The 17,436-nt window shown below is 42.4% G+C and overlaps 1 protein-coding gene across 4 annotated transcripts in view; it reads right to left on the minus strand.

The window, feature by feature from the left end:
• The window catches only part of ERCC6L2 (ERCC excision repair 6 like 2), a 163,355-nt gene that overhangs the window by 101,771 nt on the left and 44,148 nt on the right, over positions 1-17,436 (minus strand). For all 4 annotated transcript variants that reach the window (XM_044286635.1, XM_044286637.1, XM_044286636.1 and 1 more), the window contains exons 5-6: positions 13,745-13,938; positions 1,746-1,907 (exon numbers count right to left, since the gene is read on the minus strand). In XM_044286635.1, coding sequence (XP_044142570.1) covers positions 1,746-1,907; positions 13,745-13,938 — 356 coding nt within the window. The remainder of the gene's footprint in view (positions 1-1,745; positions 1,908-13,744; positions 13,939-17,436) is intronic.

Below are 17,436 nucleotides of genomic sequence, written 5' to 3' on the forward strand. Positions count from 1 at the left end.
TTGAATCTCATCTTGAGAGTTGACAGCAACAGATTCCAAATGCAAATAGCACACTTGCAATGAACTCTGGACCTTTTATCTGCTCATTGTATTTCGGATAATGAGGGAATAACACAAACCTGACCATGGAACAGCTGAGAAGCCAATTGTCCCATTACTTTTGGTCCCTTAACAAGAGGGAGGCACATATGCAAACTGTTGTAATTCCTACACCGTTCACCTGATTTGGATGTAAATACCCTCAAAGTAAAGCTGACAGTCTGCAGTTAAAGCACATCTTGTTCATTTCATTTCAAATCCATTGTGGTGGTGTATAGAGCCAAAAATCTTAGAATTGTGTCAATGTCCCAATATTTATGGACCTGACTATGTAAGCTCTCTGAATGACACTGGGTTCCTCTCCCTTCACCTACCCACCCTATTCCCTCACACACATCACCTCGTATTTGACACCTGAGCATATGTACACCTGTCTGTGTTGACAGTGAACTAAGAGGACAAAAAAAAATTATAATAATTTGAAATAGTTGTTTATTAATGGTAATTGAGGTACAATGTTCAGACCTAAGCAGCCTGCAACTCAAAGGCTCAATAGTGGACTACAGGCTACAGTTGGCAGTTTGTCATTCATGTCTGAACAGTCTGCAACAGTGGTAATATAAAATCAACCAACAGAGCAAAGTATCAACCCTTTAATAACCTACAATTGAAATAATATGACTGCCCTATGATCCATATGCCTGGGCAATGAGAAGGGGTTGGTAAAGGCTGATAATAACTGTTCTATAAGTCAGGCTCTGTTCATATAATATTTAGAGCATATGTTCCAGGTATATGATCTCCCTATATGTACTTCGGATGCCTGATGCCAGTATGTTCTAGAGCAGGAGGAGCTGAGCAGATTGATATATAGTTTTGTGGGTAAAGACTCAGTAAAACTTGTAAGTTCTATATTTATATCTCTCATCTTATACAATAATTAGATCTCCAAGTAGTTTGAAACAACCTCCCTTCCGAGTTCCCTCAAGAATTGTGCAAGTGTACCTAGAAAAACTGCTGCTGATTTGAATGCAAAGGGTTGTCAGCTCAAATATTGATTTGTTCATTAACTTTGCAATTAGTTAATTGATAAAAGTAAACTATTAATACTTCTATTTTTTAAAAACATTATTTTTGCAGCATTTTTTCTACACCTGCCTAATACGTTTGCAGAGTACACCTTGACTTGACAGGTAGGTAGGATTTTGGTCTCCTCTACACAGCAACTCAAACTGAATGCGGTAAACCACTTAGGATGCCTTCAAAAGCAGTGGATTTTGTTGACTGAAAATCAGGTATGTTCATTTAACTGGGAGTCTTGGCAGGAAGAATGTGGATTTCTGCAAGTCTGATTCAGATGAATGGAAAATATGGAAAAATAAATAAAAAATGTTGAAAACTTTTGTTTTGTGTCACCATATGCTGACATCCTTAGCTTATAATATATCCATCTACAGAGCTGTGTGAGGGATTGATTTTTTTATTTTTTGCCACGAGAGCTGTTATTTTTATTGACACCATTTTGGGGTACTGCAGACATGGATTTCAGCCATCACCCACCATGAGTGCAGCAGGCTCAGCTCCTGAGCCTGCTTATACGATCTTTGCCCTCCTGTGATGTATATGTACGTGATGATCCCTGAAAAGGTTAAACCTATGGCTTACACAGCTGTAGAATTAGTGGTAGGAAAAGGAAAGACACTTACCAGTCCACAACACACCACAGCTCCTCCATGTTGTTCTGTAGTATAGTCCCTGTAAGTCCAATCCGAATTTTGCACCTTAAAGCTTTCATGGCCCCAGTCACTCTTGCCTTTGGATTTTTTATTTTATGCACTTCATCCACAATGACTGCTGACCATTCTACACTGCAGACGGAAAGAAAAGAACATACTGAAATCAAGAAAAAGCCGTCTGCATTTTTTTAATTAATAAAATTTTGCATAAATCACAAATAATGCAATCATGTCTAAAGAAAAAAATAATTAAGCAAATATTTAATACCTTTATTTTCTTTAAAATAAGTTGTATAGCAAAGTATATGTTTAACCTCTTAAGGACGAAGCAATGTGTTGGTATTTTCATGAACGCATTCCAGAGGAAAAAAATCTGTAGAGTTTTTTAGCCGATTCGCAAAAGCAGCTTTATATAATGGTAAAACACTGGGTAACAGTGATCTGGAAAAGGACTTTTAGTTGACAGTAAACTTAGAGGTTGTCCCACGAAAAAAAACTTTTTAAAACCAGCGGCTCAATCTGAAATACTTTTGTAAATGCATGTAATTTTATATTTTGTATAGGCACTGAGTCACTCAATAATAATAATTCTCTTTTTTTTCCCATATTTCTTTGACCTGCTCACTGAGAAGGTCGCACATGCTCAGTTTCATCCTTTAACTGCTTGCTGAGCTGCGATAGGGAGAGCTGAGACACGCCCCCTTAGCTGCAGCAGAAAAGACACTCCCCTTCATCTGTCAGCTTGATATCAATCAAGCACCGTAAGACGGTTTGTGCGCAAAGAAGGACATTCTTTACTGTAAAAGCAGTGACCAAAAAGGTAAATCGCTTTTTTGCTACAGTGTTCAAGCACATCACAGATGCTAAATTACAGGGTGGTCATAACCATGGAAACGAGCAGTGTATAATGTGGTGGAAAAATTAATCAAATGGTAACGAAAATTATATTGTACAGTCACTTATAATAGGTGTGGCGGTATCGGTTTACACCCACAATATACTGATAAATTTTGTAAACTGGATTAATTAAAACATAACCTTTACTAGGTCGCTTAAAATATATTTCATACTGGGTGAGGGACAGAAATACCAACTAACATAACAACCTCCACTGTATCTCATATACCACTGAATATATGAAAAAATGGTTGGATCTCACCTCATCCGAGTCGGATCCACAATCGCAGAGGGTGGTCCTGGCAGTTGGTGGTGCCTAAGACCGGTGTGACCGGGGTGCTGCGTAGGTGATGGCAGTGTTGACCTCCTATTAAACCCTATTCTGGCTTTCCTGCCTGCCTAGGGATGGGGGGCTATTATCTGCACCTGCCTACCACAATGGAGCACCCGCCCCGACAGGGGCGACCCCACACCGAACCTTACCCTCGGTATGGGTCTGGTATTACTATGTAACCCTATAACATTGCCCTACATGCCATGTTTCCATCTTCTATCACAGACATCATCAGGGGACTTCACATGTATTCAAGGGTATTCAAAGATCAGGGTGGTTTTAACCTCCAATCAACTACAAATAAAATTACAGACATACACTCAGTATGGGTCACTTGTATTAGTGAGCAATGCAGTCAATTCCATTCAGTGCACTTACTCAGAGATCAGGGTGGTTTTCGCCTCCAATCAGTAGGACAGTTGGTGACTCTTATCCTCACTGGAACATGGGAAGTGTCCCATGTCAGTAACTGTCTCACCCAAACTAACGATGGTCCGGGTGAGCATTAGGTAGTATTACTTGCCTCCTCTTATCCCCCCTCTTCCGTTCGGTATCCGCCCTCCCTGATTAGTTAACTCACCTGTCCGAGTCGCATGTTGCTCCACGTGGAACGCACGCCGCTCGCGTGCGTTCCACCGGACCGGAAGTTCAGGTCACATGGTGCGGGCCGAGCGGAAGTGAGGTAAAGGTCTGCGCCTGAGCGTTGCTCGTTACATAGCAACACCTAGGCTCAGAGCGCACGACCCAAATACAAAGCAATTGATAACTTGCCTCTTGATTATCTACATGCACAATCGCATTATACGGATTTAAATTAGCAGGATCGCCCAGCTCACGCCACTATACTCTCAATATCTGACGTCTGCTAAGTCAAGAGAATTAATTTATTTTAATTTTAAAGTATATTTAATGATTTATAGATTCCATGTTTTTAACCTCAATGCTTCTTATGGCGAGGTTCTATATTGGATCCCGCACACTCGTTTATAAGGGCAACCAGGATCCGAGGGCAGACCCGCCTCATGTTTTTAGATGACGGGTTTGCCGTTAGCTCCTGCCTGTCCCTGTATAGAGGGCATGCTAGGTGCATGAGGAAATTAGGGAGTCATCCCCCGGACTAAAACCTCATCGTCTCCACCCCGTCTGCGTCCTCAGTCAGACCACATAAGCTCGCATATGTCTAGGGGAGCGCATGAAGTCCGAGGAAGGCACAGATAAGATACCTATGACAAAACCATTCATAGAAATATTATAAAAAGCAACAAAAATTTTGTTGTTCATTTAGGCCTGCCGGATAAACTGTTTTAAGATAAAAAATCCATTTCGCTTCGCACTGTAGAATTCTCTTATCAAAGTCCCCTCGTCTGATTCCTGGTTTAATTAATTCGATTCCCATAAAAGATAGGCAGTCAAGTCTGCCATTGTGTTCAGTGTTCACATGACGTGCCACTGATGTGTCTCTCGCATTTCTTACATCACCCAAATGCTCTCCAACTCTTCTCCTTAGTTCTCTGCCTGTCTTTCCCACGTACTCTTTTCCACATTCACATGTGATTTTATATACTAGACCTGTGCTTCTACAGTTGATGATATCCTTGATGGGATATATTTTGCCTGTATTATTGCTTCTAAATGACCTTGCTTTCGTCATGAAGGGGCACGCTACACATTTTCCACATTTAAAATTACCACTAATCCCCCTCTCTAACCATGTTTTTTTCTGGGGTACTGGTGTGTAGTGGCTATGCACCATCATGTCACGGATACTTCTTCCGCGTCTATACGTAATACTGGGGCGCGTTTTTACCACCTTACAAATATCAGGATCCATTAAGAGCACATGCCAGTGTTTCGATATAATCTCTCTGATAGCCGAAGAGCAACCGTTATACGTGCTGATAAGGCGGATCTCCCTACTTTCACTAGAGCTACCATGGATGGGGGTGTCTGCTGGTGGGGATAAAAGAGACATTCTATCTTTATTCCGGGCCATCTGAAATGCCGGTGTTAGTACACCTACTGGATATCCGCGATCCATGAAACGATTTTTTAGATCACTCGCTTGTTTGATGAATTCTGAGTGTTTCGAGCAATTTCTCCTAAGTCGCAAGTATTGGCCTCTCGGTATTCCCTTCCTGAGGGGATATGGATGGCTACTTTCCCATCGCAGGAGGGAATTTGTTGAGGTGGGTTTGCGAAATATGGATGTTTCAAGGCAACCGCGATTGTTAATGTTTATTTCGATGTCTAAAAAGGGGAGTTTTGAGGCGTGACACTCGGATGTAAAATGGAGGCCTATCTCGTTCTGGTTCAAATGTCGAACCCAGGACGAGAAGGTCTCCATACTTCCTCTCCAGATGACAAAGACATCATCAATGAAGCGTGCCCATTTTTGGACGCACTGCAGCTCCATTGTAGACTCATCTCCAAACACTATGGTGTTTTCCCACCAGCCCAGGAACAAATTAGCATACGATGGGGCACAGGGGCTCCCCATCGCGGTGCCCCTGAGCTGGTGGAAAAAACGCCCATTGAATAAGAAATAATTCTTAGTCAATGAGAATTCTAACAGTTCCAGTACAAAGGCATTGTGTCCCTGGAAGTGTCTCCCCCTTGATGACAGGAAGTATGACACTGCATGTAGGCCCCACTTGTGTGGTATGGACGAGTATAAAGCTTCAACGTCTACGCTCCCCAGTATACAATCATCATCTAATTGTATACCATCTATCTGTCTGAGTAGGTCCCCAGTATCCTTTACATGGGATGACAGGGAGAGAACGAAGGGTGCCAAGATTTTATCTATATACACTCCCAGATTTTGACTAAGACTGTCGATACCAGATACGATCGGACGCCCTTTCAGAGGTTCATAGCCTTTATGTACTTTTGGGAGACTGTAGAATGTGGCGATTTGGGGATGTTCTGGGTACAGGAAGTCAAATTCCTCTTGACTAATTAGTTTTGCAAGTTTAGCCCTGTCCAATATGCTTTTTAATTCTTTTTTATAGACGAGGGTCGGGTCACTTGAAAGAATTTCGTCATCTAAAAACATGAGGCGGGTCTGCCCTCGGATCCTGGTTGCCCTTATAAACGAGTGTGCGGGATCCAATATAGAACCTCGCCATAAGAAGCATTGAGGTTAAAAACATGGAATCTATAAATCATTAAATATACTTTAAAATTAAAATAAATTAATTCTCTTGACTTAGCAGACGTCAGATATTGAGAGTATAGTGGCGTGAGCTGGGCGATCCTGCTAATTTAAATCCGTATAATGCGATTGTGCATGTAGATAATCAAGAGGCAAGTTATCAATTGCTTTGTATTTGGGTCGTGCGCTCTGAGCCTAGGTGTTGCTATGTAACGAGCAACGCTCAGGCGCAGACCTTTACCTCACTTCCGCTCGGCCCGCACCATGTGACCTGAACTTCCGGTCCGGTGGAACGCACGCGAGCGGCGTGCGTTCCACGTGGAGCAACATGCGACTCGGACAGGTGAGTTAACTAATCAGGGAGGGCGGATACCGAACGGAAGAGGGGGGATAAGAGGAGGCAAGTAATACTACCTAATGCTCACCCGGACCATCGTTAGTTTGGGTGAGACAGTTACTGACATGGGACACTTCCCATGTTCCAGTGAGGATAAGAGTCACCAACTGTCCTACTGATTGGAGGCGAAAACCACCCTGATCTCTGAGTAAGTGCACTGAATGGAATTGACTGCATTGCTCACTAATACAAGTGACCCATACTGAGTGTATGTCTGTAATTTTATTTGTAGTTGATTGGAGGTTAAAACCACCCTGATCTTTGAATACCCTTGAATACATGTGAAGTCCCCTGATGATGTCTGTGATAGAAGATGGAAACATGGCATGTAGGGCAATGTTATAGGGTTACATAGTAATACCAGACCCATACCGAGGGTAAGGTTCGGTGTGGGGTCGCCCCTGTCGGGGCGGGTGCTCCATTGTGGTAGGCAGGTGCAGATAATAGCCCCCCATCCCTAGGCAGGCAGGAAAGCCAGAATAGGGTTTAATAGGAGGTCAACACTGCCATCACCTACGCAGCACCCCGGTCACACCGGTCTTAGGCACCACCAACTGCCAGGACCACCCTCTGCGATTGTGGATCCGACTCGGATGAGGTGAGATCCAACCATTTTTTCATATATTCAGTGGTATATGAGATACAGTGGAGGTTGTTATGTTAGTTGGTATTTCTGTCCCTCACCCAGTATGAAATATATTTTAAGCGACCTAGTAAAGGTTATGTTTTAATTAATCCAGTTTACAAAATTTATCAGGAAAAATTAATCCAGCAAGAAAAGGAGGCAATCACAATACATCAGTAAGTACCTTGTATTAACTATCTCTACATTATAAATGCCATTTACCGAAGTTAGACAAGTCCTTTAATTTAAACAATAGGTCAATATCTGATTATATTATCTATTTAATGCCACCATCAGGTGCATTGCTAGGCTAAAACACTCGGGCCTGGGCCACTGATGTTTTGCCCCAGTCCCCGAATATACTGCCTGCCAGATATATACAACTGTATTTCCGTCCTCAGGACGGCAATACATTTGAATCTAATGCACTGGAAGAGCTTAAGGGCCTGTGATGACATCCCAGTCCATGTGATCAGTGCTGAAGGCAGTGGTTGAGGACCATCATATGACTAGAGCAGCAAAGGATGGTGCTCAGCATTGAAGAGGAGAAGTCGTGGGGAAGGAGCTGAGGTGAGGTCTGCTACATGAGCACAGGTAAGTGAAGGGATATATTCTCACTGTGAGGCCTCATGCACACGACAGTTTTTTTTCACGGTCCGCAAAAACGGGGTCCGTGATCCGTGACCGTTTTTTCGTCCGTGGGTCTTCCTTGATTTTTGGAGGATCCACGGACATGAAAAAAAAGTCGTTTTGGCGTCCGCCTGGCCGTGCGGAGCCAAACGGATCCGTCCTGAATTACAATGCAAGTCAATGGGGACGGATCCGTTTGACGTTGACACAATATGGTGCAATTGCAAACGGATCCGTCCCCATTGACTTTCAATGTAAAGTCAGGAGTCCCTTTACTTTCACACTTGTGTTCATAATGCAGACGGTGGCTCCGTTCAGAGCGGATCCGTCTGCATTATATTGTTAAAACATTTCTAAGTGTGAAAATAGCCTCAGATGGATCCGTCCAGACTTTACATTGAAAGTCAATGGGGGACGGATCCGTTTGAAAATTGAGCCACAGTGTGTCATCTTCAAACGGATCCGTCCCCATTGACTTACATTATAAGTCTGGACGGATCCGCTTGCCTCCGCACGGCCAGGCGGACACCCGAACATAACTTGAAGTGTCCCCATCACCATGGGAACGCCTCTACGTTAGAATATACTGTCGGATATGAGCTACATCGTGAAACTCATTTCCGACAGTATATTCTAACACAGAGGCGTTCCCATGGTGATGGGGACGCTTCAGGTTAGAATATACTGAAAAACTGTGTACATGACTGCCCCCTGCTGCCTGGCAGCACCGGATCTCTTACAGGGGGCCGTGATCAGCACAATTAACTCCTCAGGTGCCTCACCTGAAGGGGTTAATTGTACTATCATATCCCCCTGTAAGAGATCAGGGCTGCCAGGCAGCAGGGGGCAGACCCCCCCCCTCCCCAGTTTGAATATCGTTGGTGGCACAGTGTGCGCCCACCATTGGGCCCCCCCCCCTTCCTCCCTCTATTGTTATAAATCGTTGGTGGCACAGTGTGCGCCCCACATCACCCCCCCTCCCTCCCTCTATTGTAATAAATCGTTGGTGGCACAGTGTGCGCCCACCATCGCCCCCCCCCCTTCCTCCCTCTATAGTTAAAAATCGTTGGTGGCACAGTGTGCACCCACCATCGGCCCCCCCTCTCTCTATAGTAGTAACAACCATTGGTGGCAGTGTGCGGCCTCCCATTCCCCCCCCCATCCCCCCCCCCCCCCATCATTGGTGGCAGCGGAGTTCCGATCGGAGTCCCAGTTTAATCGGAGGAGCTCCCGGCCGGTCACAGACATCGCAGCAGCAAGCAGGTAAGTATGAATCTTCTACTGTTGTACTATTGCTAAGTAACCATGGCAACCAGGGCTGCAGTAGCTTCCTGGTAGCCATGGTTACCGATCGGAGCCCCAGCGATTAAACTGGGACTCCGATCGGAACTCCGCTGCCACCAATGATGGGGGGGGGGGGGGAATGGGAGGCCGCACACTGCCACCAATGGTTGTTACTACTATAGAGAGAGGGGGGCCGATGGTGGGCGCACACTGTGCCACCAACGATTTTTAACTATAGAGGGAGGGAGGGGGGGCGATGGTGGGCGCACACTGTGCCACCAACGATATTCAAACTGGGGAGGGGGGGGGGGTCTGCCCCCTGCTGACTGGCAGCCCTGATCTCTTACAGGGGAATATGATAGTACAATTAACCCCTTTAGGTGCCGCACCTGAAGGGGTTAATTGTGCTATCATATCCCCCTGTAAGAGATCGGGTACTGCCAGGCAGCAGGGGGCAGTCTTGTACAAAGTTTGCAGTGTATTCTAACTAGAAGCGTCCCCATCACCATGGGAACGCTTCTGTGTTAGAATATACTGTCGGAAATGAGTTTTCACGAAGTGAAAACTTAGATCAGAAAAAGCTTTTATGCAGACGGATCTTCGGATCCGTTTGTATGAAAGCAACCTACGGCCACGGATCACAGACACGGATGCCAATCTTGTGTGCATCCATGTTCTTTCACGGACCCATTGACTTGAATGGGTCCGTGAACCGTTGTCCGTCAAAAAAATAGGACAGGTCATATTTTTTTGACGGACAGGATACACGGATCACGGCCTCGGCTGCAAAACGGTGCATTTTCCGATTTTTCCACGGACCCATTGAAAGTCAATGGGTCCGCGAAAAAAAACGGAAAACGGCACAACGGCCACGGATGCACACAACGGTCGTGTGCATGAGGCCTGAGAGGCAGAGAAATGGGAGTTGTGGTTATTTAACCACTTCACATCCAGGCCATTTATCCCCTTCCTGACAGCCTAATTTTGCAAATCTGACATGTGTCACTTTATGTGGTAATAACTTTGGAACGCTTTTGCTTATCCAAGCCACTCTGAGCCTGTTTTCTCGTGACACATTGTACTTCATGACAGTGGTAAATTTGATTCGATATATTTCACTTTTATTAATAAAATAATCCAAAATTGACCAAAAATTTAGAAAAATTAGCAATTTTTTAAAATTTCTATTTCTCTGCTTTTAAAACAGAAAGCGATACCTCATAAAATATTTATTACTTAACATTCCCCATATGTCTACTTTATGTTGGCATCATTTGTAAATGTCATTTTATTTTTTTAGGATGCTAGAAGGCTTAGAATTTTAGAAGCAATTCTTAAAACTTTTAAGAACCAGTTCAGGTGTGAAGTCACTTTGTGGGGCTTACATAGTGGAAACCTCCCATAAATGACTCCATTGTAGAAACTACACCCCTCAAGTTACTTAAAACTGATTTTACTAACTTTGTTAACCCTTTAGGTGTTCCACAAGAATTAAAGGAAAATGGATTACATGTCTAAATTTTTGGCAGATTTTCCATTTTAATCCTTTTTTTTTTCTTTAACACATCGAGGGTTAAAAGCCAAACAAAACTCAATATTTATTACCCTGATTCTGTGGTTTACAGAAACACACCACATGTGGTCGTAAACTGATGTAAGTGCACACGGCAGGGGGCAGAAGAAAAGGAGCGCTGTATGGTTTTTGAAAGGCAGATTTTGCCGAACTGGTTTTTAGATGCCATGTCCCATTTGAAGCCCCCCTGATGCACCCTTACAGTAGAAACTCCCAAAAAGTGACCCCATTTTGAAAACTAGCAGATAAGGTGCCAATTTTATTGGTACTATTTTGGGGTACATATGATTTTTAATTGCTCTAGATTACGTTTTTTGGGAGGCAAGGTAACCAAAAAATGGCTGTTCAGGGTAAAATCTGACAGGGTAGATCATGTGCTATTTTTATAGAGCAGGTTGTTAGGATGCAATGATATCAAATATGTCTACTTTGTTTGTTTTATTTATACATAATGAAGCATTTTTTTGGGGGAAAAAATTATGTTTTTGTGTCTCCATTTTCTGAACGCCATTTTATTTATTTTTTCTGCCGATCGTCTTGTGCAGGGGCTTGTTTTTTGAAGAAAGTTGACGTTTTTATTAGTACAATTTTTGAGTACATATGATTTTTTGATCATTTATTATTACACTTTATGGGGCAGGGTGATCAAAAATTGGTTGTTTTAGCACAGTTTTTATTTATTAATTTTTACAGTGTTCACCTGAGGGGTTAGGTCATGTGCCATTTTTATAGAGCAGATCGTTACAGACGTGGAAATACCCAATATGTATACTTTTTCTTATTGACTTAAGTTTTACACAATAATAGCATTTTTGTAACCAAAAAAAATAATGTTTTAGTGTCTCCATAGTCTAAGAGCCATAGCTTTTTTATTTCTTGACCGATTATCTTAGTTAGGATCCAATTTTTTGCAGGATGAGGGTACGGTTTGATTAGTACTATTTTGGGGGGAATATGCCTTTTTGATCGGTTGGAGTTGCACTTTTTGTGATGTAACGTGACTAAAATAGCATTTTTTTTTTTACACAGTTTTATTTTTTTCATGGTGTTAATCAGACAGGGTGGTCGTTACAGATGCGGCAATACCAAATATGTCATTTTTTTATTATTTTTTCTATTTTTAACTTTTTTTTATTACTTAATTGGGGGATTTTTATTTTTACATGTGGAACCTTCTTTTTTTTTACACTTTGCATCCTCCATAAAGCTCATACAAGACCTCTGGGGGACATTTTACTTTGCTTTTTTTTTTTTCCCCACTATTCATTTCTCCTGTAACTTGGGCTGACATAGTAGCCCCAGTTACAGGGTAAAAATACAGCCCCCAGAAAGGCTGTACAGCAGAATACAACGCTGTACAGCCTCAGCACAGGGCTGATCGAGGACTATAGAAAACCCGACAGCTCCTGCACTCTCCCGGCCCCTGCAGTCACATGACCACCGGGCCGGGACAGAAAGCGCATAGCGCTTCCTGATCTGTATACACAGCCCTCGTTGAGCACTGTAGAGGGCAGTATTACTAATAAGGGAATTCTAGAAGGGAATTACTATAGGGGAAACTTTGAGGAGCACTATCACTATGGAGGGTACCATCTGTATGGCACTAATATTTCTTCAGGATAGCATTTGGGGGTACTAGGGAGCACAGCGGGCAGCAGAATAACACTGTTGGGACTTGTATGAAGAGAATGATAGAAAAGTGAGCAAGCTAAGATGTCTTTGTGTCATACTCTGCAGAGACGAGGCTCTGCTAAAAGAAGTTGTCCGGACTGAATGGAGAAGATTGATGACAGAAGATCTACATCAGAGGAGACGTCACCTCTGGATGTGAGAGGTATGTGCTGCTGTATCACAAGTACAATAAAATGCGGTGGGCTGGGGGGGGGGGGGTGTAGGGGGTTAACTTAGATAATTGGGCCATATTCATTGGGGCTTGGCCCCTGAATCTTTTGAGACCCTAGCAACATTCCTGGCCTCCATTAAAAAAATATAAAAAATAAAATCGGTCTCACTGCAGTGGAAGCGAAGATCTGGGTAGCTGTTTAACAATATCTTCAAATTAGGGAGCTGGTGGCCACCAGTGGATTACTTTCCCCGGCTAACAAAATAGTAGCTCTGCAAGTTAACCAAACTATTATGATTCCCAATTCTTCTGTAAAACATCATAGGAAATACATCATTATTTTGATGAGGTACTGTACAGTACGTCTGCCTTAAAACCATCTTTACTTTTCTTTGGCAATTACCATTTCACCGGTCTGCCAAGAAATAGAGCTGCACCCTAAAGACCTTCCAGCTCTGGTAGGCAGAAGATCGTCCAGACTGGGACACCACCCTCCATTACCTCAAAATGCCAAACAGAGCATTTGGGAAGGGGTTTATGTTAACTTGACCAATCATCTGATCTCAGTTGTAGGCCTTTTTCACACTACCGTTTTTTTTTTCCGTTTTGCGGTCCGTTTTTTGCGTTCCGTATACGGTCCGTATACGGAACCATTCATTTCAATGGTTCCGCAAAAAAAACGGAATGTGTTCCGTATGCATTCCGTTTTTCCGTTGAAAGATAGAACATGTCCTATATTTGGCCGCAAATCACGGTCCGTGGCTCCATTCAAGTCAATGGGTCCGCAAAAAAAACGGAACACATACGGAAATGCATCCGTATGTCTTCCGTATCCGTTCCGTTTTTTTGCGGAACCATCTATTGAAAATGTTATGCCCAGCCCAATTTTTTCAATGTAATTACTGTATACTGTATATGCCATACGGAAAAACGGAACAACGGAACGGAAACGGAACCACAACGGAAGCAAAAAAACAGAACAACGGATCCGTGAAAAACGGACCGCAAAACACTGAAATGGACATACTGTAGTGTGAAAGAGGCCGTATTTGCGGTTTTGAAATCTACTGCAATAACAGCAAAGCAAGGACATGAAAAAGGACAGTGGGTCCACTGGCAATATTGGCACCTGCCAATTCTTGAAGAATAGGACAATAAGGATTATAAGTTACTGTTTTATGGAAAGCATATTTTCATTCTGTTTCAATTTTCACATAAAAAGTCCCACTTACCTGTTCAGATCATCTAAACAAAGACGAAGTGTCTCATAAGTGGTTAAAGCAATTTCAGATTTCCCTTGTCTTAATCGTAATAGTTCAAAATCTTTCCGATTTCCATGAATGACTGAAATCTTGAAATATCCCCAGGTCTCTAGCTCATCTCTCCAATTGAAAAGCACAGATAAAGGAGAAACAATCAGAAAAACCTGAAATAGAATAAAAAAACAACCACGGAGCATCATTAGTAAGCGGTCAACAGGTTCAGAACATTTTGGTACCCCTATCCTCTTTCCAGACAGCACTATGTATGGAGTATAAAGTTCTGGCTTGTACAGCCCGTCACATCCTCTGTAATGAAATAGCTACATGTGATCAGTTGGAACTATTAGATGTGTAATGACAAACCTGCCCCCACTCTCGTCAAGCACTTATTAGTTATATTCAATTCCATGCAGACACTTTCTCTTTTACTCTTTCCAATTTTATTTTTCTTTCATAACTCTGCCGGGAGATGTCTATGCTTTATATCTGTGACCAAGTGGTTATGACGTGAATTTCAGTAAGTCAAGTCTATAGTATATTGTCTTGGGAGTCTTAAATGAAATGATAGAAAAAATAAGGGTGTACACACCTGAATCTTAAGTACTGGGCTCCAGACCGCCATTTCGTAAGACTTGCTCAGCTACTTATGTAACTCTCGTAGAAATAAATGGTGAAAGTCACACACACATCGCATACCTACCCAGTCAGTAATTCTCCCCCCTGGAGGTGGCAAACCTCATCAGGCAGGGTGGGAAAGGGACTTGGAAATTTCTGACATTTAGGGTATACCCTGTCACTATACCATAAATGTCTAAGATGCATATACATCTTTAACAGCAGCTAAGTCCTCCACCTTTCTCAGCCCCAAAAGCAGAGATAGACACTTGTGCTGCAGACTTCCAGTACGGACATTGGGGGAGATTTATCAAACTTGTGTACAGGAGAACTGTCTTATTTGCCCATAGCAACCAATCAGATTCCACCTTTCATTTTCCAAAGTACCGGTCAAAAAGTAGACTTACTACTGCATTCGGATCCCTACAAGCACAAGTGTCTTCAGTGGTTGAAACTTTGTCAGCAGTTTTGGCTATGAAAAACTGCTGAAAGTGGAAGCCAGGGAGAGCAGGGCAAACCATAACTTTGGTGGAGCATTTATTATGAGTAGTGTGAATAGGACTTTTTCTGCCATGTTCTGCTCCTGCAAGTGCTCAGGAGATGGAGTTTCATTGTTAAGCACTCTGTGCATTGAGGTACTTAACAGCCGTTCCCCTCTGCTCAGACTGACAGCTGTGGTATCCAATCAGGAGACCACTATAGCTGTAACTATAACTTAAAGGGAACCTGTTATCAACTTTAGGCTCACTGTACTGAGGGCAGCATAACTTAGTGACAGAAATGCTGATTTCAGCGGTGTGTCACACATCAGCTAAAAGTAAGTGGTTGCCGAGAACCAGCATCATAATCATTGCAGCCCGAGCCTTAAAAAGAGTTAAAAATCTACCTGAGAAGAGTCCTGGTTATTCCTAATCTCCTGCTCTCTCACCCATCTGCTGATGATTGTCAGTTGTGTCCTAGAGAGAAAGGGAGAAAACTAGGTAGAAGACTGTCACTCATCAGCAGGTGGGCAGGAGAGCAGGAATCCATGAATAACCAGGACTCTTCTCAGGTAGATTTTTAACTCTTTTTAAGGCTCGGGCTGCAACGATTATGATGCTGGTTCTTGGCAACCACTTACTTTTAGCTGATCAGTGACACACCGCTGAGATCAGCATTTCTGTCAGTACTTTATACTGCCCTCAGTACAGTCAGCACAAAGTTGATGACAGGTTACCTTTAAATGTTCACTTACAGAAGCAGAATCTGGCAGAATAAAAGTTCACATTCAGACTACTCCTAATAATAAAAGCTCCATGAAAGGTATATTTGTTTTTCTCTTAGGAGCCCCTATCTAGTCCTGTCAGTAGTTTTTCATGGACAAAACTGCTGACAGAATCCACTTAACTCAGAAAGTAGTAGGTCCTTGTAGTAATTACTGTAAAGCAGCATAAAAATCCTCCTAGGACCATAACTGCAAAGGCCAAAGGGGTGGTCCCTTTATGTTCAGTGCCCTGGGCTCTCCACACTGAATGCTTCCTAGCACTAACTCACAAAAAGGAGACCACTAGAGCCTCATAATTAGTACATTATCTATTCACGGTCTTATTTAGCATTCTGAATTAATATGCTGCACATATATGTTAATGACTATGGACACTTTACTGCATACATAAGATTTATAGCTGTGACCTACAGATTATAAAAGATTTATTTTTATATTACACTGGTAGCAGCACTGCAGTCCCATGGCAGCAATATGGCACCTGCTCAATTATAGTATATATCACATGCATATCATAATTTTGTACAGGATGAAAAATGTCTGTTTATTACATCTGAAGAGTTGGAAAGAACATAAGTGGTTTAATGCAATTCAATATAAATAGTTTGACTGACTACAAGGATTAGAGCTGATGGGTAACAGAATAAACTACATGTGGTACTGTGTATATAACTATATAGGGAAACTTTAAAACGCAAACGTTAAAGCCACAAGGACATATCACAAATATCGAAAACAGTATGGCCCTCATATAATAGAGATACTGCTGATAGTCTTTAAGGGTCTGTTCACAGCAGTGACAAGGCTTCTATTATTACCAGAAACAGTTCAGATAATTCTGTTGTATAATGAATCCCATTGACGTCCTATGGAATGGATCCAGAACAGTGTGAACAAAGCTTTAAAATACCTTCTAAGGCCAGTTTCACACTAGCGGCAGGGGAGTCCGGCAGGCTGTTCCAACGTGTGAACAGCCTGTCGGATCCGTTCTGCCGCTAATGCAAAAGTACCCTAAACCATTGTTTAGTATTCAGACTCACATTTATTTACATTTTGCAACCTGGTGCTAAATTAAATTTAAGTTTTCCCCCATCAATCTGCGCTCAATCCCCCTTAGGCTAAATGAACGTTAAAAACAGTCCCCTTCAGTTGTATGGGGGATGTTGGTTCGTAAAAGAAGACAAAATAGAACATTCTATTTTTTTATGTCGGTTATCCACTGGCCACCCAAAAAAATAAAAAAATAACAATAATAATTTTAATAACCCAATAGACTACCATTTAATGAACGTGACCGTGATGTGGCTGTCACACGTACATTTTTCATGTGTGAATGTAGCCGTAATGAGAAAGTGAAAGCAAATTTATGAAAAAAGGAAAAACTAAAACTTGGCATGGACATAAGTATTCAGATACTTTGCTATGACACTTGAAATTTAGATCTAGAGGCCTCCCATTTCACTTGACCATCTTTAAGATGTTTCTATACCTCGACAGGAGTCCATCTTTGGTAAATTCAGTTTATTGGACATGATTTGGAAAGATACACCTCTGTCTATATAAGGTCTCACAGCTGACAATACATATCAGAGCAAAAACCAAGCCATGAGGAGGAAAGAACTGCCCAGAGACAGGACTGTCTGGAGGCGCAGATCTGGAGAACGGGCAAAAAAAAAAAGTCTGCTGCACTGAAAGTTCTTAAGAGCATACATTTATTTTTAAAATAATTATATATTTATATGGAGTTACAACATGGAGCTCCGAAGCATATGGATGGTCACTG

This window comes from Bufo gargarizans, chromosome 3, assembly GCF_014858855.1.
Source record: "Bufo gargarizans isolate SCDJY-AF-19 chromosome 3, ASM1485885v1, whole genome shotgun sequence".
In the NCBI taxonomy this organism is placed as follows: Eukaryota; Metazoa; Chordata; class Amphibia; order Anura; family Bufonidae; genus Bufo; species Bufo gargarizans.